The sequence below is a fragment of the Pseudoliparis swirei genome, chromosome 8, assembly GCF_029220125.1.
Source record: "Pseudoliparis swirei isolate HS2019 ecotype Mariana Trench chromosome 8, NWPU_hadal_v1, whole genome shotgun sequence".
In the NCBI taxonomy this organism is placed as follows: Eukaryota; Metazoa; Chordata; class Actinopteri; order Perciformes; family Liparidae; genus Pseudoliparis; species Pseudoliparis swirei.
Window position 1 is genome coordinate 17824962 of NC_079395.1, and position 22553 is coordinate 17847514.

The 22553-nt window shown below is 44.0% G+C and overlaps 2 protein-coding genes and 2 pseudogenes across 2 annotated transcripts; all 4 read right to left on the reverse strand.

The window, feature by feature from the left end:
• Positions 1-6412: 6412 nt before the first annotated feature.
• On the reverse strand, positions 6413-8052 carry LOC130198466 (zona pellucida sperm-binding protein 3-like). The gene is made up of 9 exons (XM_056421639.1): positions 7980-8052; positions 7720-7886; positions 7542-7639; positions 7379-7467; positions 7111-7291; positions 6932-7037; positions 6751-6836; positions 6551-6642; positions 6413-6477 (listed from the first exon to the last, which is right to left on the reverse strand). Exons 1-9 carry the CDS (start codon positions 8044-8046, stop codon positions 6413-6415), a joined length of 951 nt encoding a protein of 316 aa, XP_056277614.1. The 5' UTR covers positions 8047-8052.
• A 2512-nt stretch (positions 8053-10564) lies between these two features.
• Positions 10565-12207, reverse strand: LOC130198467 (zona pellucida sperm-binding protein 3-like). Its single transcript, XM_056421640.1, has 9 exons — positions 12132-12207; positions 11872-12038; positions 11692-11789; positions 11529-11617; positions 11260-11440; positions 11081-11186; positions 10901-10986; positions 10700-10791; positions 10565-10629 (listed from the first exon to the last, which is right to left on the reverse strand). The coding sequence occupies exons 1-9, from the start codon at positions 12196-12198 to the stop codon at positions 10565-10567; spliced, it is 951 nt and encodes a 316-aa protein (XP_056277615.1). The 5' UTR covers positions 12199-12207.
• A 2692-nt stretch (positions 12208-14899) lies between these two features.
• Positions 14900-16536, reverse strand: LOC130198468 (zona pellucida sperm-binding protein 3-like; annotated as a pseudogene).
• A 3697-nt stretch (positions 16537-20233) lies between these two features.
• LOC130198469 (zona pellucida sperm-binding protein 3-like) lies at positions 20234-21861 on the reverse strand (annotated as a pseudogene).
• Positions 21862-22553: the final 692 nt, after the last annotated feature.

Here is a 22553-nt window from a genome sequence, read left to right on the forward strand (position 1 = left end):
TGATAAATGAAAAGATGTAATCTTAATTGTGTTCCTTCCATAGTTGTGGTGATAGTAGATGGGGTTCAACGTTGACTGATTCGAAGAAGAGCTGCCACTCCTGTACACATAACTTGCGAGTGTTTGACCACATCCCATATAGTGCACACATGCACACACTTAAGGTAGAGAGTTACAAGACTCATCAGGTCCGACAACGGAACACATTTTAACAACAAACTGCTGGGGAAAGTTGATATGCACTGGGCATAACCCACAAGTTTGGGTCTGTATATCACCCTCAGTCTCAAGGATTGGTTGAGAGAGCCAATCAAATTATTAAAAGGAAAATGTGAGAAGGCGCCTCCACTAGGTACTGATGACCATGAGATCATTACCAGGGGGGAAGACGTCACCAAGTGAGTTGTTAACAGGAAGAAGTATGCCAGAGCCACCCAGAGATGGAGGTCATATGCCACCTCTGGATGTCTGCAAAATTGAAATGTCAGAATACATAAAAGCTCTAATTTCTCTCTCACCAAAGCTCTCTCCAACCAGGTTGTTCGAGCCCAGACGATCAGGAGGCAGCAGAGCAACCAAAGTAAAAGTAGGTGACTGGGTCAGGGTCAGGGTTCACAAGAGGAAGTGGACTGAGCCTAGGTGGACTGGTCTGTACGAAGTGAAGGAGGTTACTTCACACATGGTCCAGGTCAAGGGTAAGGCAGAGGCACCTTGATACCACCTGACACATTGTGCCCCAGCCACCTGTCCAACAGGGACATTGACAGAAACACAATCGGATCTAAAGATGTTGATGCCACAGAGGTCGTTCCGTAGGTGTTGCGGGGAGCCTGATAGCCCAGCTAGAAGGTCCCCCCCGCAAACCACTATAGGAACAGCTGGAAGTCAGACAAACTGTTCTAATGGTCATGGGACTGACCCTTGCCATTATCATAGGATTAGTCATGTGAGGTTTAGAGAAGAACCTGCCAAAAAAGACATTATAATAGAAAAGATTAGGGAGAACATTGTTTTTAATGTATGTTGCATGAGAGTGACTGCATGTTAGTATTATAGATTGACGAAGCCAGTTGAATTACGTGAAGTGACTTAGAATAACAAAGACAGGACGTTTATGATGAAAATGATTTTAATGCGGACAATAACAAGGACAGGACTTTTATTGTGAAAATGAGTTTAATACGGACAATAACAAAGACGAGACTCTTATTTTGAAAATACTTGGTTAGCGACTTGACCGGAAGTGACGTTTTGACCATGGGTTAGTGACATTTGACCCCTCCATTGTTCTAGCGGAACTTTGAACTAATCACTAGGTGTTAAAGGCTGGACTCACCTTTGAGTGAGGATTGGCAGATTTTGAGTCTAAGACTCTGGGGATTAGAGATAGCGGGATCTCATCAACAGATATCTCGATGCTGGAAGGCTGAGGAAGCAGAGGAGCCGGGAGCCAATGAAGAGCACGCTCTACCACCCACGATGCTGCCCATGGGAGTCATGTCGTAACCAGGGCCCATGCGACACCAGTGGAAGAAGAACAACAAGCCTGACCAGGACGATCCAGACGAAATCAAGTTCGAGACCACCGGATAAAAGACCCCATCGACAGCCGGAGGAGACGCTGACGCGGACCAGAGGACCAGAGGACCAGAGGACCAGAGGACCAGAAGGACTTCCAGGACCCAGACCAGGATGAAGCAGACGACGCTGACCCAGCCAGGGTTGAAGCAGATGAGTTGCAGCGGGGACCGGATCGTCAACGGGCTAACAGGGTGCCAACCTGCCACTCACCGGCCGCTAGGATACAAGACCCAGGCCTGCCTGACCACTCTCAATTTCATCTCTTTCCTTCTACACCTGCACATTACAGATTTAACGCACACACACCTACTGACTTCCCTAGGATGGAAGATCTAAGAGGGTGGGTCGGAGTACCACATGACAGAAACCACGCCCCTATTTCCATCCCTAACAGAGAGCGACTCTCTCCCCGAGAAATAGGTATCTTACAGGTCTTATGGGACCTTAATCTAGGCAACGAAAGATCATATTTCAGGAGACTCATTCACGTCAAATGGCAGAGCTAAAACAGGACGAGGAGACCAGGACACATAGCCACTTAGGGAGGCCAGGCCATGACAAGATCTGGCATAAAGAGGGAAATAAATATTCCCGGAGGAAGGGTTCACATCCAGCGGATGTGAAAAGAGGGATTTGTAAAGAATATATATTATAGCTTAGCACAGCCTAGTATTGTTTGCATAAATATTATGTGTAAGATGGAAAACACTGAATGGAAGTTAAAATCTCCGGCAGAGCACTCTGGCGCCTGACTGATCTAAAGAAAGATAACAGTGACACTTGGTGAGGTTTTGTGAGCCCCCCTCCGCATCCACACATTCCAGAGGTGATCACATACAAAGAGCTCTCTATACCTCAGGTCAGGGAATGGCAACAGAGACATTTACCTCACCAAGCAGATAGATAAGGAAGGGTCCAGATGTGGGCATTATTCTCCTTTAGACACTTGGGGCCCCTCAATGGCCACTCACACACACACACACACACATGGCCTTTCTCCGACCCACACACACACACACACACACACACACACACACACACACACACACACACACGTGAAGGGCCTCTTTTGACAAACGACCTCCTGCGCATCCCACCTCAGAAGAGATAAGATTATCTTAGGAAACTCCCCAGCTCAGACAAAGGAAGCTACATGTGAATTCCATCTTTCTTCCCACACTCTTTTTCACAACATATGCACTCATTGGCAGACCACAAGAACCAATGAAGGAGCGACAGCGATGGAAGCAGAGGAACAAGAACCAATGAGAAGACACCATCCTCTTTGATTGATTGATTGATTGATTGATTGATTGATATATTTATTTGTCGTTTGCCAGAGTACAGGTACAAAAGCATCGAAATTACAAGAAAAGAAAGGGTGGATGAAAGATTACAGCAACCTGAGAGGAGAGAAAGAAGAAAAAAACCCCCACTCCCATTATGAGAGGGAGAGTAAGAACAGGAAAAAGGAAAAAACACCTTAGCACATACCTTTACATGACACTTGCAGGTAAGGTGGGAGGGGTGAGGTCCAACTGGGTGGTCTAAGCCCATCCATCCATTGAGAAGCTAGGTAACCAGCACCCGACAGCAGCCAGCCGGTCGGCCGCACACACACAGCACAGCCAGCCCGTCCGGTCCCACGGGGTAAAAGCAAAAGCAAGCCAGGCGTGGGATGGGTAGTGGGGAATGCAGTATTATTTGAAGTTGTTCGTGTCGTGTTTCTGGTTGTCTGTCCCTCCCCAAGGCCACAGACAGCAGAGTTCTCAGTCCATAAGATGGTCGTAAGATGGAATATAGCCTTGAAAGGTCCTGGAAAAACAAGGACAGGTGTCTGTGGATAGGAAGGAGAGAGAAACCTCCTGACCAATTAGAACTGGCCTTGATGGCTATTTAAACCGTCGCACCCTCTGTTAAGGGCCTCTCTCTGGTCTGAATACTCTAGGTACCAGCCGGAGGGGGGTCCATGCATGATGTCTACTTGTATCCTGATTTCTGAATAAAACGCTAATAAATGTAACGTAGAAGTCTACCGCTGCTTTCTTCCAGTGAGTACCGTCCAGGTGGTGTGTCGCTGTCCAACTCCAACATGGTTTCTGTAGACGGCATTGCCCTGGCATCCAACACCACTGTAAAGAATCTCGGCGTTATCTTTGATCAGGACTTGTCCTTTAACTCCCACGTGAAGCAAATCTCAAGGAATGCATTTTTTCTAGTGCTGTGAAAAATAACGCGTTAACTCAGTTAATTCAATTACAGGTTTAACTAGTTTTTTTTTTTTACGCATTTAACGCATGCGCAGAATGAGCTTCAATCCGTCTGTTGTTGGTCGTCGGACGAAAAAAGTCACTTGCAAAATGAGCTTCCAATACACCACTTCAATCTGAACTCTGTCCGCTCTCATGCAGACGGTCTGTTCATCGGTAATGATCCTTCCGCAGGTTCACCTACGGAAACCTTGTTACGACTTTTACTTCCTGTAGATCAGGGGTCTCAACACGTCGATCGCGACCTGCCAGTCGATCGCGGCGTAGTGTTGGTAGATCGCATGACATCATGATGATTGGCCCGCCCCTGACATGTTCTCTATAGCACGTCTTTGTTCTTTTATTAAACTAAACGTCTGTTGTTGATCGTATCTCCACAGCAGCATGTCATTTCTGTCTCTTCGTTGCGTTAACACTTATCGATCTCCGTCTCGCGCCACAGAGCTCCGTGCGCGCATCGGGACCGAGCAAAAAAGCCACTTGTCAATCTGTCCACCTGTCCGTGTCCGGGCGGTGAGGTTTCAGCTTTGCAGCGGTGTCCCGCCGTCCCTTTCATCACGGCCCAGTTCATGAAGAAAACCCACACAGTCAGTTTGCCTCAGCAGCTGCTAGAGGAAGACTAGAGGCCTTTAGATTGTATCATGGTGGAGTTAATGGTTGACAAACAAGAGAAACATTTTCTGTTTAACCTCCTGTTACCTTTACATTTACTAACATATTTTACCCTCGGGGTCAATTTGACCCCAGCAATTAAAACCTCCAGAAAATTATTAGAATTAATATTGCTTCCCAAGTTTAAGTGTGAGGTACTTTATGTTTGTTTGTTGACTACCTAAATAGCCCTTTAAATAAATAAAAAAGTTGATATTTCTTATATGTTTGACACAGTGAAAAACAGGCTGGGGTCAAATTAACCCCAAAGAACACCGACATTAAACATTGAATGGGGTCAAATTGACCCGAAAGGTAACAGGAGGGTTAAACATTCTGTTTAGGATGAAGATGTATTAATGTTCCATATGGAAGAAAACTGCTAAATAACTGCTGAGTTGCAGCACCATTGTATAGAAGAATGTATAAATGTATATATCCGTCTTTTGTCATAAATCTCTATGTTCTCACAAAATATACCGAGAATATCGGTAATATGTGATTAATCATGATTAATCCACAAAAACCTGTGATTAACCCGATAAAATTTTTTCATCGTTTCACAGCCCTAATTTTTTCATCTATGTAATATTTCAAAAATCAGGCACATCTTGTCTCAAAAAGATGCAAAAATACTGGTTTACGCATTTGTTACTTCTAGACCAGATTAGTGCAATTTATCAGGCTGCTTTAATAAGTCTCTTAGGTCCCTCCAGTTGATCCAGAATGCTGCAGCTCGTGTTCTCACAAAAAGAAAAGAGATCACATCACTCCTGCATTAGCCGCTCTGCACTGGCTGGCTGTAAAATCAAGAATCAACTTTTAAATTCTTCTAAACTACAAAGCTTTGATAGGTGATGCACCATCATATCTGAAGGAGCCTGTATGTACCATATTGCCCCACTAGAGCGCTGCTTTACTAAATGCGGGGCTACTTGTGGTTCTGAGTCTTAACAAGTAGGATGGGAGCCAGAGCCTTCAGTTATCAAGCTCCTCTTTAATGAACCAGTTTCCACCTTCAGTCCTGGAGGCTCACAGTCACCTTATTTAAGAGTAGACTTGAGACGTTCCTCTTTGAGAGTCTTATAGTTGGGGCTGAATCAGGTAGACCTGGTCCAGCCCATAGACATGCTGCTATAGGCTCAAGTTTGCTGGGGGACGTTTTAGGATAAACTGAGCACCTATACCCCCCTTATGGATGAATTTACATCTCTCCATCACACATACTAACTCTGCTTCCTACCCAGAGTCTTGGTGACTTCCGGTTTCATGGTCCATTGGAACTGGCCGTGTCCGAGGCCTCCTGCCTGGTGAGCCGGCCTTTAAGTGATACAATCTAGTTCCTAGTCCAGAAAGCTAGTCAACCCCTTGTAAAAAATACTGCATTTAGCCTTGAAAGACCCTTGCTTGAAGAAACAATATGCAGAGGGTTTTTAGAAATGCATAAATTCTGATCTGTGTATTAAGAAGCAACATATTAAGCCATAAATATTTTACCATGACAGAGATTAGGAGGCTTCCAATGACAGCCCTTCAATCAATCTGATAAATTTGAGCTCTAGACTTCTTGAAAATAAAGCCCAGTGTTAAAGCTTGTGTGTATATTAATGACAAGCTGTGCATGTCAAGCAGTTACCAAGAAAGAGATGACGATAAAAAGACTGGACCTTGAGCCAACACACAATATCATTAAGCAAGAGACCTTTCAAGTATAGTTATCTTTAATAACATTGGGGAGGCATTACACTTTTAGAAGTTCACAAAACAAAGAATAAAAATCAATTTCAGATTGAAGGAGCCAGTGTGCCAAATGGATCCATTCCTGTTTGAGAATGAAAGACTGCATTAAATAGTTGTTCAGGATTAATATATAGTTCAATGTAAAATTCAAGCATTACCTGGAGAGTCAGTCAATAATTCACATCAGTGATGGTCAGAGGTCCAAGGACAGCTTTTTGTGCCATACCACACTTCCCTGTTTAAAAAAGAAAAGGTTTAAATAAAAAAAGTCAAACCAGACGAGTTGATACAGCACAAGTCACCAATACCTGATGCTAAACTCCTGACCCTCCTGGACTTGCAGTCAGAGTCACAGCAGGCACAGAGATAGCGGGATGCAGAGTTGTCCAACTGCTCCCAGCTGAGTTCATGAGGGTCAGAGAAGAGTCAGAAAATCATTCTCAGTGGTTCCATCACACAAGTCTGATGAACCCAGAGAACATTGTGAATGTTTCAGTGACATTTTTACCCGTGCTCGTTGTCATAGTGACAGGCCTTCTTGCTGTTGTCCTGACCGTTGGGATCCCAAGCCACAAGTTTACAGTGGATAAACACCTGGTGAGTAAGAAGTGAGGTTGAGGGACAGTTGGCTTCCAGTTTTACCAATAAAGCCCCGATTCTAAAAATGAATGTTCACAAGTTATCGTTACCTCTTCACCGAGACCAAACCTAAAGGCTTGAAGGGAAAGGCGGAGCTCAGAGGATTTTTGCCTTTGTTCGAATTTGGAGCGCGATACCATACTGTCCACAAGACATCTGTGTGGGGGAGAAAGAAAGTGTCAAGTCTGATTTCTGGACAACAAAATGCTAAACGGTGAAACCAGATTACCCCTCATTGGCGATTATCGGGTACAAAGTGCTTCCAGGCTGCAGCTCCGGTGTGGTAGCCGCTACGCATTCCTCAAGAAACAGCAGCAAGGGCTGATGGGTCTCCTGCACCACGCTAGCCATGATCGGGATAAAGGAGCCCAGAGGAAAGGTGGTGGATTCAGCGGGGCCGGAGAAGTCAGCTACAGCCGTAAACAGGAGAGGAGTCATTACGCTACAGGAGTCACTGGGAGAGCTGCCATCTCCAGTGAGGTCACGTTCACACCCACCATTCATGAGGCCAAAGTGGAACTCTAGATCTCCCAGACCAAACGTGTTGAAAATTGGGGCATGAAGCCGCGGGTACCAGTCTTCAGGCCTGCAACACAAAGCAAGAGTTAAACAGCTGCCATGTTACCAAACTGTCAAAGCTGAAGTAGTGTGAACACCCACCTCTCATATTCACAGACAACGGGGCGAGTGAAGTCCACAGAGTCAGGAGAGGAACTGTAGGTCAGATCATTGGTGAACATCAAGCGATCCCCAGTTACCTACGAGACACAAATGTCACCAAGCTGCAGGAAGTACAGTGGACTCAGTTTGCAGGTACACATGTGGAGGTGCTACGCACAATTCTCCTGAAGTTACAGTCGTCGAAGTCCACGCTGAAAAAAGCCTCGGTGGCCGAGAAGCTGGTGGGGAAGCAGTTACCCAGACGGAAGAGCGAGGTATCAGCCCGGGACCTGCCCTCCGTCCACACCAGCCTCACAGAGTCGGTTCCACAGTCCAGCTTCATGTCTGGAAGGAGACAACACAAACAAGTTGATACTCAAACAGCTTTAGTTAGATCACAATAACAGAGCTTTGTGCATCATTTTGTTCCAATATTACCTGCATACACCGACATGGCAGCAGCCAGGCTCACCAGCAGTGCACGCTGCCAAAAGAAAGCCATCATGACTGGATGCTTGATCTGGACACTGTGGGGTGTTTTTATTCCTTGTTACCAGGCAACTTTCATCAAGACAACCTCTTTCAGCTGGTGTGTGTTGACGGCCTCAGGTGCAGAGGCCTTCAGACTTCTTCTTCTTCTGAAGTTTATCTGTGGACTACAAATTAATGTTTAAGGTGCATACCGCCACCTATTGTACCGGAGTGTGTAACATCATGACTTTAGGACATTTTTCCTTTTAAAGACAGTAATATTGTTTTTATGAGAAATGTAAAACATGTAAAAACACTTCATATAGTTACCATCCTGCCTTTCAGTCTTTCTCTTTCCACGCTGAACTTCCTGCAATCTATCAATAAATGTTCAACAGTTTCTTTAAAGTTGCATATCTCACATTTATCCCACAGTCTTATGAATTAAACATTATTGTAAATTCTATACTGGCATATAAACTTCAGTTAAAGGATCTGATTGTATACTGAGGTCAAAACCTTCTAAGATTTCTGAACCTACTTTACTTTAATTGTTCCATTTAATAATAAAAAAGTCCATTGTCCAGTTGTATAAGCTTCCACATGTGGGTATGTTAATTTCACCTATTAGTTTATCTCTCCACATGGAATCATACACTTTCTCAATGTCAAAGAAAACTAAAGCTGTCGCTTCCTTCAAGTGAAGTGTCTTTACTCTTTTCTATTTAGTTACTTAAGTTGATGAGATCATCTTCGGGTAAGATGGTTTAAATCGTATTCATCAGATCGATCCCATTTCATATTTGTAAATGATGAAGCCTCAGTGACCAACAACGTTAATCACAGAGTTCCACAAGGTTCTGTGCTTGGACCCATTTTATTTACCTTATACATGCTTCCTTTGGTCAATATTATCAGGAAACACTCCATAAACTTTCATTGTTATGCAGATGAAACTCAATTCTAGCTATGGATCAAACCAGAGGAGTCCAACCAGCTCGCTAAAATTCAAGCATGTCTTAAAGATATAAAAACATGGTTGACCTGCAACTTCCTGATGTTAATCTCTGACAAAACTGAAGTTATTTTACTCTGAACACCTCAGGGATCAATTATCTGGTGATGTGGTTTCTGTAGACGGCATTGCCCTGGCATCCAACACCACTGTAAAGAATCTCGGCGTTATCTTTGATTGGGACTTGTCCTTTAACTCCCACGTGAAGCAAATCTCAAGGAAGGCATGTTTTCATCTATGTAACACTTCAAAAATCAGGCACATCTTGTCTCAAGAAGATGCAAAAATACTGGTTTACGCGTTTGTTACTTCTAGACTAGATTAGTGCAATTTATCAGGCTGCTTTATTAAGTCTCTTAGGTCCCTCCAGTTGATCCAGAATGCTGCAGCTCGTGTTCTCACAAAAAGAAAAGAGATCACATTAACCCTGCATTAGCCGCTCTGCACTGGTTGGCTGTAAAATCAAGAATCAACTTTAAAATTCTTCTAAACTAAAAAACTTTGATAGGTGATGCACCATCATATCTTAAGGAGCCTGTAGTACCATATTGCTCCACTAGAGTGCTGCTTTACTAAATGCGGGGCTACTTGTGGTTCTGAGAGTCTTAACAAGTAGGATGGGAGCCAGAGCCTTCAGTTATCAAGCTCCTCTTTAATGAACCAGTTTCCACCTTCAGTCCTGGATGCACAGTCACCTCATTTAAGAGTAGACTGAAGACTTTCCTCTTTGAAAGAGCTTATAGTCAGGGCTGAATCAGGTTCACCTGGTCCAGCCCATAGATATGCTGCCATAGGCTCAAGTTTGCTGGGGGACGTTTTAGGATAAACTGAGCACCTATACCCCCCTTATGGATGAATTTACATCTCTCCATCACAAATACTAACTGCTTCCTACCCAGAGTCTTGGTGACTTCATCTCATAGGTCCATTGGAACTGGCCGTGTCCGAGGCCTCCTGCCTGGTGAGCCGGCCTTTAAGTGATACAATCTAGTTCCTTGTCCAGAAAGCTAGTCAAACCCTTGTAAAAATACTGTTTTTAGCCTTGAAAGACCCTTGATTGAAGAAACAATATGCAGTGGGATTATATAAATACATCAATTTAGATATGTGTATTAAGGAGCAACATATTAAGCCTTCAATATTTTACCATGACAAAGATTAGGAGGTTTCCAATGACAGCCCTTCAATCAAATCTGATGAATTTGAGATCTAGTTAAAGCTGTTGCGTATGTTGATGACAAGCTGTGCAAGTCAGGCAGTTACCAATTAAGAGATGACTATAAAAATACTGGACATCAAGCAAACACACACTATCAATAAGCAAGAGAGTTTTCGAGTATAGTTATCTTTAATAACATTGGGGAGGCATTACACTTTTAGAAGTTTACAAAACAAAGAATAAAAATCCATTTCAGATTGAAGGAGCCAGTGTGCCAAATGGATCCATTCCTGTTGGAGCATAAATGACTGGGTTAAATAGTTCTTCAGGATTAATATCTAGTTCAATGTCAAATTCAAGAATTACCTGAAGAGCGAGTCAATAATTCACATCAGTGATGGTCAGAGGTCCAAGGACAGCTTTTTGTGCCATACCACGCTTCCCTGGTTTAAAGTTAAAAGGTTTAAGTACAAGTCAAACCAGACGAGTTGAAATAGCAGAAGTCACCAATACCTGATGCTAAACTCCTGACCCTCCTGGACTTGCAGTCAGAGTCACAGCAGGCACAGAGATAGCGGGATGCAGAGTTGTCCAACTGCTCCCAGCTGAGTTCATGAGGGTCGGAGAAGAGTCAGAAAATTATTCCCAGTGGTTCCATCACACAAGTCTAATGAAACCAGAGAACATTGTGAATGTTTTCAGTGACATGTTTACCCATGCTCGTTGTCATAGTGACAGGCCTTCTTGCTGTTGTCCTGGCCGTTGGGATCCCAAGCCACAAGTTTACAGTGGATAAACACCTGGTGAGTAAGAAGTGAGGTTGAGGGGCAGTTGGCTTCCAGTTTTACCAATAAAGCCCAATTCTAAAAATGAACATGAACAAGTTATCGTTACCTCTTCGCCGAGACCAAACCTAAAGGCTTGAAGGGAAAGGCGGAGTTCAGAGGATTTTTGCCTTTGTTCGAATTTGGAGCGCGATACCAGACTGTCCACAAGACATCTGTGTGGGGGAGAAAGAAAGTGTCAAGTCTGATTTCTGGACAACAAAATGCTAAACAGTGAAACCAGATTACCCCTCATTGGTGATTATCAGGTACAAAGTGCTTCCAGGCTGCAGCTCCGGTGTGGTAGCCGCTACGCATTCCTCAAGAAACAGCAGCAAGGGCTGATGGGTCTCCTGCGCCACGCTAGCCATGATCGGGATAAAGGAGCCCAGAGGAAAGGTGGTGGATTCAGCGGGGCCGGAGAAGTCAGCTACAGCCGTAAACAGGAGAGGAGTCATTACGCTACAGGAGTCACTGGGAGAGCTGCCATCTCCAGTGAGGTCACGCTTCACACCCACCATTCATGAGGCCAAAGTGGAACTCTAGATCTCCCAGACCAAACGTGTTGAAAATTGGGGCATGAAGCCGCGGGTACCAGTCTTCAGGCCTGCAACACAAAGCAAGAGTTAAACAGCTGCCATGTTACCAAACTCTCAAAGCTGAAGTAGTGTGAACACCCACCTCTCATATTCACAGACAACGGGGCGAGTGAAGTCCACAGAGTTAGGAGAGGAACTGTAGGTCAGATCATTGGTGAACATCAAGCGATCCCCAGTTACCTACGAGAGACACAAATGTCACCAAGCTGCAGGAAGTACAGTGGACTCAGTTTGCAGGTACACATGTGGAGGTGCTACGCACAATTCTCCTGAAGTTACAGTCGTCGAAGTCCACACTGAACAAAGCCTCAGTGGCCGAGAAGCTGGTGGGGAAGCAGTTACCCAGACGGAAGAGCGAGGTATCAGCCCGGGACCTGCCCTCCGTCCACACCAGCCTCACAGAGTCGGTTCCACAGTCCAGCTTCATGTCTGGAAGGAGACAACACAAACAAGTTGATACTCAAACAGCTTTAGTTAGATGACAATAACAGAGCTTTGTGCATCATTTTGTTCCAATATTACCTGCATACACCGACATGGCAGCAGCCAGGCTCACAAGCAGTGCACGCTGCCAAAAGAAAGCCATCATGACTGTATGCTGGCTCTGGACACTGGGGGGTGTTTTTATTCCTTGTTACCGGGCAACTTTCATCAAGACAACCTCTTTCAGCTGGTGTGTGTTGACGGCCTCAGGTGCAGAGGCCTTCAGACTTCTTCTTCTTAAGTTTATCTGTGGACTACAAATGAAGGTTTAAGGTGCATACCGCCACCTATTGTACCGGAGTGTGTAACATCATGACTTTAGGAAATGTTTCCTTTTAAAGAAAGTAATATTGTTTTTATGATAAATATAAAACATGTAAAAACATTTCATATAGCTACCATCCTGCCTTTCAGTCTTTCTCTTTACACGCTGAACTTCCTGCACTCTTTCAATAAATGTTCAACAGTTTCTTTAAGGTTGCATATCTCACATTTATCCCACAGTCTTATGAATTAAAAAATGTTGTAAAGAATATACTGCCATATAGACTTTTGTTAAAGGATCTTCTCTAACAGTTTGACCCGATTGTATACTGAGGTCTATTGTCCAGTTATATAACCATCCACCTGTGTCTATGTTCATTTTAATTATCAGTCCATCTCTCCACATGGAATCATTCGCTTTTCAACATCAAAGGAAACTAAAGCCATCGCTTCCTTCATGTTGAGGGTTATATTTAGTTACTGACGTTAATGAGATTATCTGCTGTGGATCTTCCTTTTCTAAAACCACTCTGATATTCATTTACCATCTTTCTTCTTTATACAACATACGACACAACTTTGTTTAGTAGTTTATATTTCTGTATTTCTCTTGCATGTTTTTGTACTTCCCATGCACCAAAGCGTGGCTGCATGGTGGTGTAGAAGCTAGCACTGTCACCTCACAGCAATCGGGGCCGGAACTCTATGCCAGATCGCGAGTAGCTTAAGAAAACTAGCAGAACTTTCCTTGGTAACGTTCATGTCAAGGATTACTGACAAAGTCTGTCATTGACTTTCAATTTGTTTAATAGCCTCCATTGTGACAGAGAGAGTCTCCAGAAATGACTCCAGTTCTCATAGCTGAACCAGGAACATGAGTTTAAACTAGGGCTGTCAGCGTTAACGCGTTAATCTATGCGATTAATTTGGCCGCGATTAACGCACTAAAATATTTTACCGCAATTAACGCAACTTTGTTTACTTCCGGTGTGCGTTGAAGTTGTTGCACTCCTGAGTGTCAAGCCGCGGCAGTCCGCCTCCTTCCTCCCGTCTGCTCCTCGATATTCACAGAGAAACAGAGGGCGACGTGTCGGTGACGCGGGGCGGAAGGTGCAGGTGACTTTTTTTTGTTGCTCCGCCCCGATGCGCGTGCAGACACGCCGGCATGGAGCTCTGCGGCGCGCGGGACGTAGAGACAGAATGACATGCTGAATATATGCTGATAGAATGGTGGGGGAAACACTGGGATGTGTCATATGCAAAAGCCTTTAAAAGGTGAATTTACATTTTTTTGTAAAATCGAGGAAATGAGCCCAGCCTCCAGAGGGTTAACATGACATATTTGAATGTCAGTCAGTTACCAAGGCCACTTGTTCTGCTGTTGTTCAATGTTAAAGATGACAGGACTAATGGGGTCTCAAATACACCTTTGTTTACTAATCTGATGTTTCACTGAAGAAACAATTTATCATCCACAATATTAAATACCTCGCTGACACTTTATAGGTAGGAGCCTCTTTGAAAACACAGCTGTGTGAAGTTGTCTTTAAAAAAAAGAATGCAATTAAACAAGTGTCTGAAATACACGCTGTCTGAAGTGATTACTCGTTCATCTAGAAGATTGTCTTTAGAAGAAAAAAACTTTTAATCACGATTAATGAATTTCAAATTGTGCGATTGTTAATTTTTTTAAATCGATTGACAGCCCTAGTTTAAACTGCTCTCCGCATCCATGTTTAAGGTCAATAAAGCATTTTGTTGTCCTCAGATACAATATTAGCTTATTATTCCAGTACTTTGCCTACTTCTGTGCACCTTCGTCCTTCGAGATGGAAATGCTCACAACTGACTTTCCCAATGGTCATGAGATTGCAGTTCTCTGCATTTGACCATCCATCACTAGTGACCTTTTAAATCAGACTAGGGTCCTGAACTGTTTGAAAGTCGTGCACGGTCTGCCAATCCATAGCTTCATAATCCTAACCGTCATCCTCAGTCCCAAGAGCTATGATTGGTACTTTCACAATACACGTTTGTAGTCGGCACATATTTTATCCAAGCGATGAGTCAAAAACAACTTTGTCGGGCCATCAGACATGGAAAGCCACTCCAGACAACGATCTCCGTTCCGATTGGCGTAGTAAGACCAACATATCCGAGGGTATCGCTTATACGTCTATTGCAGCGCAGGATCATTTAACCGTCATTGACATTATACACCCGCTTCTTGAAAATGAAGCCAACCTTTAACGCTCGTGTACGTCAAGCAGTCACTACGACTTTATGAAAATACTGGGCCTTCAACACAATAAGTAGAGATTTCAAGTATAGTTTGATCTTTAATTGTATAATTAGAATCTAAAATTAAGGGCAATATTACAGTTTTAGAAGTTTACAAAACCAAGAATAAAAATCCATTTCAGATTGAAGGAGCCAGTGTGCAAAATGGATCCATTCCTGTTGGAGAATAAAAGACTGGGTTAAATAGTTCTTCAGGATTAATATATAGTTCAATGTAAAATACAAGAATTACCTGGAGTCAGTCAATAATTCACATCAGTGATGGTCAGAGGTCCAAGGACAGCTTTTTGTGCCATACCACGCTTCCCTGTTTTAAAGTTAAAAGGTTTAACTACAAGTCAAACCAGACGAGTTGATATTGCAGAAGTCACCAATACCTGATGCTAAACTCCTGACCCTCCTGGACTTGCAGTCAGAGTCACAGCAGGCACAGAGATAGCGGGATGCAGAATTGTCCAACTGCACCCAGCTGAGTTCATGAGGGTCGGAGAAGTCAGAAAATTATCGTCAGTGGTTCCATCACACAAGTCTGATGAACCCAGAGAACATTGTGAATGTTTCAGTGACATTTTTACCCATGCTCGTTGTCATAGTGACAGGCCTTCTTGCTGTTGTCCTGGCCGTTGGGATCCCAAGCCACAAGTTTACAGTGGATAAACACCTGGTGAGTAAGAAGTGAGGTTGAGGGGCAGTTGGCTTCCAGTTTTACCAATAAAGCCCAGATTCTAAAAATGAACGTGCAAAATTTATCGTTACCTCTTCGCCGAGACCAAACCTAAAGGCTTGAAGGGAAAGGCGGAGCTCAGAGGATTTTGCCTTTGTTCGAATTTGAGCGATACCAGACTGTCCACAAGACATCTGTGTGGGGGAGAAAGAAAGTGTCAAGTCTGATTTCTGGACAACAAAATGCTAAACAGTGAAACCAGATTACCCCTCATTGGCAATTATCGGGTACAAAGTGCTTCCAGGCTGCAGCTCCGGTGTGGTAGCCGCTACGCATTCCTCAAGAAACAGCAGCAAGGGCTGATGGGTCTCCTGCGCCACGCTAGCCATGATTGGGATAAAGGAGCCCAGAGGAAAGGTGGTGGATTCAGCGGGGCCGGAGAAGTCAGCTACAGCCGTAAACAGGAGAGGAGTCATTAGGCTACAGGAGTCACTGGGAGAGCTGCCATCTCCAGTGAGCTCACGCTTCACACCCACCATTCATGAGGCCAAAGTGGAACTCTAGATCTCCCAGACCAAACGTGTTGAAAGTTGGGGCATGAAGCCGCGGGTACCAGTCTTCAGGCCTGCAACACAAAGCAAGAGTTAAACAGCTGCCATGTTACCAAACTCTCAAAGCTGAAGTAGTGTGAACACCCACCTCTCATATTCACAGACAACGGGGCGAGTGAAGTCCACAGAGTCAGGAGAGGAACTGTAGGTCAGATCATTGGTGAACATCAAGCGATCCCCAGTTACCTACGAGAGACACAAATGTCACCAAGCTGCAGGAAGTACAGAGGACTCAGTTTGCAGGTACACATGTGGAGGTGCTACACACAATTCTCCTGAAGTTACAGTCGTCGAAGTCCACGCTGAAAAAAGCCTCGGTGGCCGAGAAGCTGGTGGGGAAGCAGTTACCCAGACGGAAGAGCGAGGTATCAGCCCGGGACCTGCCCTCCGTCCACACCAGCCTCACAGAGTCGGTTCCACAGTCCAGCTTCATGTCTGGAAGGAGACAACACAAACAAGTTGATACTCAAACAGCTTTAGTTAGATCACAATAACAGAGCTTTGTGCATCATTTTGTTCCAATATTACCTGCATACACCGACATGGCAGCAGCCAGGCTCACAAGCACTGCACGCTGCCAAAAGAAAGCCATCATGACTGGATGCTGGCTCTGGACACTGTGGGGTGTTTTTATTCCTTGTTACCGGGCAACTTTCATCAAGACAACCTCTTTCAGCTGGTGTGTGTTGACGGCCTCAGGTGCAGAGGCCTTCAGACTTCTTCTTCTTCTTCTTCTTCTGAAGTTCATCTGTGGACTACAAATGAAGGTTTAAGGTGCATACCGCCACCTAATGTACCGGAGTGTGTAACATCATGACTTTAGGACATTTTTCCTTTTAAAGACAGTAATATTGTTTTTATGAGAAATGTAAAACATGTAAAAACACTTCATATAGTTACCATCCTGCCTTTTAGTCTTTCTCTTTCCACGCTGAACTTCCTGCAATCTATCAATAAATGTTCAACAGTTTCTTTAAAGTTGCATATCTCACATTTATCCCACAGTCTTATGAATTAAACATTATTGTAAATTCTATACTGGCATATAAACTTCAGTTAAAGGATCTGATTGTATACTGAGGTCAAAACCTTCTAAGATTTCTGAACCTACTTTACTTTAATTGTTCCATTTAATAATAAAAAAGTCCATTGTCCAGTTGTATAAGCTTCCACATGTGGGTATGTTAATTTCACCTGTTAGTTTATCTCTCCACATGGAATCATACGCTTTCTCAATATCAAAGAAAACTAAAGCTGTCGCTTCCTTCATGTGAAGTGTCTTTACTCTTTTCTATTTAGTTACTTAAGTTAATGAGATCATCTTCGGGTAAGTTGGTTTAAATCGTATTCATCAGATCGATCCCATTTCATATTTGTAAACGATGAAGCCTCAGTGACCAACAACGTTAATCACGGAGTTCCACAAGGTTCTGTGCTTGGACCCATTTTATTTACCTTATACATGCTTCCTTTGGTCAATATTATCAGGAAACACTCCATAAACTTTCATTGTTATGCAGATGAAACTCAATTATAGCTATGGATCAAACCAGAGGAGTCCAACCAGCTCGCTAAAATTCAAGCATGTCTTAAAGATATAAAAACATGGATGACCTGCAACTTCCTGATGTTAATCTCTGACAAAACTGAAGTTATTTGACTCTGAACACCTCAGGGATCAATTATCTGGTGATGTGGTTTCTGTAGACGGCATTGCCCTGGCATCCAACACCACTGTAAAGAATCTCGGCGTTATCTTTGATTGGGACTTGTCCTTTAACTCCCACGTGAAGCAAATCTCAAGGAAGGCATTTTTTCATCTATGTAACACTTCAAAAATCAGGCACATCTTGTCTCAAGAAGATGCAAAAATACTGGTTTAGATAGATAGATAGATATATTTATTTGTCGTTTGCCAGAGTACAGGTACAAAAGCATCGAAATTACAAGAAAGGGTGGATGAAAGATTACAGCATAACATGAGGGAAGAAGGAGAAAACACCCCCGACTATGCCCGAGAGGGGTACAGTGTGGAGCAGGAAAACACCTTAGCACATAAGCACATACATTTTAGACATGACTTGCAACGAGTAGGAAGGGGAGGAGGTAATCCAACAACTGGGTGATCTAAGCCCATCCATTGGGGGCAGAAGGTAACCAGCACCGACAAGCAGCCAGCCAGTCTGGCGCCAACACAGCAGCGCCAGCCACAGACCCCGTCCTGTCACACTGGGGGTAAAAAGCAGGCGAAGGCGTGGGATGGGGGGAGGGGGGTAGTGAATGCAATCAGTATTATTGAAAGTTCGTGTGTGCGTGTTCTGGTATGTCGTCCTCCCCAGGCCACAACAGACAGAGTTCTCAGTCAAGATGGTCGTTGCCATGGAGATAGCCTTGAAAGGTCCTGGGAGAAAACAACCACAGGTGTCTGTGGATAGGGGGAAGGGAATGAGAGAGGTTCTCACTTCAGCGATCTTCAGGGGAGTTGTTGTTCCAGTAACGGCCTTGGCCAAGGCCCGTTCTGGTTGAGAGCCAGCAGATAAGATTGGGATTGTTTGGTCTTCCAGCTGTGACATCCAGTTTGAGCACCTACGATTCCACCACTTTCCTCCCATTTTCAAATCGATCCAATTTCGTCGGGCAGCCTTAGGGGCTTTTAACGGCTGTCACCGTTTCCTTAATTTTCCGATAAACCAGGACGCCAAATCCAAACAGCAGAAATCCTGTAATCATAGTTCCGAATAGGTAGATGTCATCTACGTCCTCCACGGAAAGGCTGCTAGGCACACGACACGTCCATCGTGTAACCAGCTGCAACGTCCCGGCAGGACGGGCAGGTTCCCCGAACCCAAGCTTCGTCGCCGAGAAGACGGTGTCAGTGCGTTGAGAGACCAGTTGATCAGATGATCAGTTGATCGGTCCATGGTTTTTAGTTCGAAGAGCGATGAGGAGAGAGTCTCTCAAGTATAAAACAAGACAAGACATGACGAGAGAAGCCAAGCAGGGAAGGGAAGGTCATGGGGAGGAGAGGGAGAGAAAATGCGACGGCCTTCGAAGAGAGCCAAAAAAAGTTACTTTTTGTTACTTCTAAACTAGATTAGTGCAATTTCTCAGGCTGCTTTAATAAGTCTCTTAGGTCCCTCCAGTTGATCCAGAATGCTGCAGCTCGTGTTCTCACAAAAAGAAAAGAGATCACATCACTCCTGCATTAGCCGCTCTGCACTGGTTGGCTGTAAAATCAAATCAACTTTAAAATTCTTCTAAACTAAAAAACTTTGATAGGTGATGCACCATCATATCTTAAGGAGCCTGTAGTACCATATTGCTCCACTAGAGCGCTGCTTTACTAAATGCGGGGCTACTTGTGGTGTTGAGAGTCTTAACAAGTAGGATGGGAGCCAGAGCCTTCAGTTATTAAGCTCTTCTTTAATGAACCAGTTTCTACCTTCAGTCCTGGATGCACAGTCACCTCATTTAAGAGTAGACTGAAGACTTTCCTCTTTGAGAGTCTTATAGTTGTGGCTGAATCAGGTAGACCTGGTCCAGCCCATAGACATGCTGCTATAGGCTCAAGTTTCCTGGGGGACGTTTTAGGATAAACTCTGCACCTATACCCCCCTTATGGATGAATTTACATCTCTCCATCACACATACTAACTGCTTCCTACCCAGAGTCTTGGTGACTTCCGGTCTCATGGGCCATTGGACCTGGCCATGGCTTCCTGTCTGGTGAGCCGGCCTTTAAGTGATACAATCTAGTTCCTAGTCCAGAAAGCTAGTCAACCCCTTGTAAAAAATACTGTTTAGCCTTGAAAGACCCTTGATTGAAGAAACAATATGCAGTGGGATTATATAAATACATCAATTTAGATATGTGTATTAAGGAGCAACATATTAAGCCTTCAATATTTTACCATGACAAAGATTAGGCGGTTTCCAATGACAGCCCTTCAATCAAATCTGATGAATTTGAGATCTAGTTAAAGCTGTTGCTTATGTTGATGACAAGCTGTGCAAGTCAAGCAGTTACCAATTAAGAGATGACTATAAAAATACTGGACCTTGAGCAAACACACACTATCAATAAGCAAGAGAGTTTTCGAGTATAGTTATCTTTAATAACATTGTGGAGGCATTACACTTTTAGAAGTTTACAAAACAAAGAATAAAAATCCATTTCAGATTGAAGGAGCCAGTGTGCCAAATGGATCCATTCCTGTTGGAGCATAAATGACTGGGTTAAATAGTTCTTCAGGATTAATATATAGTTCAATGTCAAATTCAAGAATTACCTGGAGAGTCAGTCAATAATTCACATCAGTGATGGTCAGAGGTCCAAGGACAGCTTTTTGTGCCATACCACGCTTCCCTGGTTTAAAGTTAAAAGGTTTAAGTACAAGTCAAACCAGACGAGTTGAAATAGCAGAAGTCACCAATACCTGATGCTAAACTCCTGACCCTCCTGGACTTGCAGTCAGAGTCACAGCAGGCACAGAGATAGCGGGATGCAGAGTTGTCCAACTGCTCCCAGCTGAGTTCATGAGGGTCGGAGAAGAGTCAGAAAATCATTCTCAGTGGTTCCATCACACAAGTCTGATGAACCCAGAGAACATTGTGAATGTTTTCAGTGACATGTTTACCCGTGCTCGTTGTCATAGTGACAGGCCTTCTTGCTGTTGTCCTGGCCGTTGGGATCCCAAGCCACAAGTTTACAGTGGATAAACACCTGGTGAGTAAGAAGTGAGGTTGAGGGGCAGTTGGCTTCCAGTTTTACCAATAAAACCCCGATTCTAAAAATGAACGTGCAAAATTTATCGTTACCTCTTCGCCGAGACCAAACCTAAAGGCTTGAAGGGAAGGGAGCTCAGAGGATTTTGCCTTTGTTCAAATTTGAGCGATACCAGACTGTCCACAAGACATCTGTGGGGAGAAAGAAAGTGTCAAGTCTGATTTCTGGACAACAAAATGCTAAACAGTGAAACCAGATTACCCCTCATTGGCGATTATCGGGTACAAAGTGCTTCCAGGCTGCAGCTTCGGTGTGGTAGCTGCTACGCATTCCTCAAGAAACAGCAGCAAGGGCTGATGGGTCTCCTGCGCCACGCTAGCCATGATCGGGATAAAGGAGCCCAGAGGAAAGGTGGTGGATTCAGCAGGGCCGGAGAAGTCAGCTACAGCCGTAAACAGGAGAGTCGTTACGCTACAGGAGTCACTGGGAGAGCTGCCATCTCCAGTCAGGTCACGCTTCACACCCACCATTCATGAGGCCAAAGTGGAACTCTAGATCTCCCAGACCAAACGTGTTGAAAATTGGGGCATGAAGCCGGGTACCAGTCTTCAGGCCTGCAACACAAAGCAAGAGTTAAACAGCTGCCATGTTACCAAACTCTCACAGCTGAAGTGTGAACACCCACCTCTCATATTCACAGACAACGGGGCGAGTGAAGTCCACAGAGTCAGGAGAGGAACTGTAGGTCAGATCATTGGTGAACATCAAGCGATCCCCAGTTACCTACGAGAGACACAAATGTCACCAAGCTGCAGGAAGTACAATGGACTCAGTTTGCAGGTACACATGTGGAGGTGCTACGCACAATTCTCCTGAAGTTACAGTCGTCGAAGTCCACGCTGAAATAAGCTTCGGTGGCCGAGAAGCTGGTGGGGAAGCAGTTACCCAGACGGAAGAGCGAGGTATCAGCCCGGGACCTGCCCTCCGTCCACACCAGCCTCACAGAGTCGGTTCCACAGTCCAGCTTCATGTCTGGAAGGAGACACAACACAAACAAGTTGCTACTCAAACAGCTTTAGTTAGATCACAATAACAGAGCTTTGTGCATCATTTTGTTCCAAGATTACCTGCATACACCGACAGGGCAGCAGCCAGGCTCACAAGCAGTGCACACTGCCAAAAGAAAGCCATCATGACTGGATGCTGGCTCTGGACACTGTGGGGTGTTTTTATTCCTTGTTACCGGGCAACTTTCATCAAGACAACCTCTTTCAGCTGGTGTGTGTTGACGGCCTCAGGTGCAGAGGCCATCAGACTTCTTCTTCTTCTGAAGTTTATCTGTGGACTACAAATTAAGGTTTAAGGTGCATACCGCCACCTATTGTACCGGAGTGTGTAACATCATGACTTTAGGACATTTTTCCTTTTAAAGACAGTAATATTGTTTTTATGATAAATGTAAAAGATGTAAAAACACTTCATATAGTTACCATCCTGCCTTTCAGTCTTTCTCTTTCCACGCTGAACTTTCTGCAATCTATCAATAAATGTTCAACAGTTTCTTTAAAGTTGCATATCTCACATTTATCCCACAGTCTTATGAATTAAACATTATTGTAAATTCTATACTGGCATATAAACTTCAGTTAAAGGATCTGATTGTATACTGAGGTCAAAACCTTCTAAGATTTCTGAACCTACTTTACTTTAATTGTTCCATTTAATAATAAAAAAGTCCATTGTCCAGTTGAATAAGCTTCCACATGTGGGTATGTTAATTTCACCTTTTAGTTTATCTCTCCACATGGAATCATACGCTTTCTCAATGTCAAAGAAAACTAAAGCCGTCGCTTCCTTCATGTGAAGTGTCTTTACTCTTTTCTATTTAGTTACTT

Coding starts and splice junctions, on each gene's coding strand:
- LOC130198466 (XM_056421639.1), bottom strand. CDS start 8,046: ATGATGGCTTTCTTTTGGCAGCGTGCACTGCTGGTGAGCCTGGCTGCT. Junction 7,038..7,110: donor CCGATAATCGCCAATGAGGG/GTAATCTGGTTT, acceptor TCCCCCACACAG/ATGTCTTGTGGACAGTATGG. Junction 6,837..6,931: donor GGTTTGGTCTCGGTGAAGAG/GTAACGATAACT, acceptor CTTACTCACCAG/GTGTTTATCCACTGTAAACT.
- LOC130198467 (XM_056421640.1), bottom strand. CDS start 12,198: ATGATGGCTTTCTTTTGGCAGCGTGCACTGCTTGTGAGCCTGGCTGCT. Junction 11,441..11,528: donor CCACTTTGGCCTCATGAATG/GTGGGTGTGAAG, acceptor TTACGGCTGTAG/CTGACTTCTCCGGCCCCGCT. Junction 10,987..11,080: donor GGTTTGGTCTCGGCGAAGAG/GTAACGATAACT, acceptor CTTACTCACCAG/GTGTTTATCCACTGTAAACT.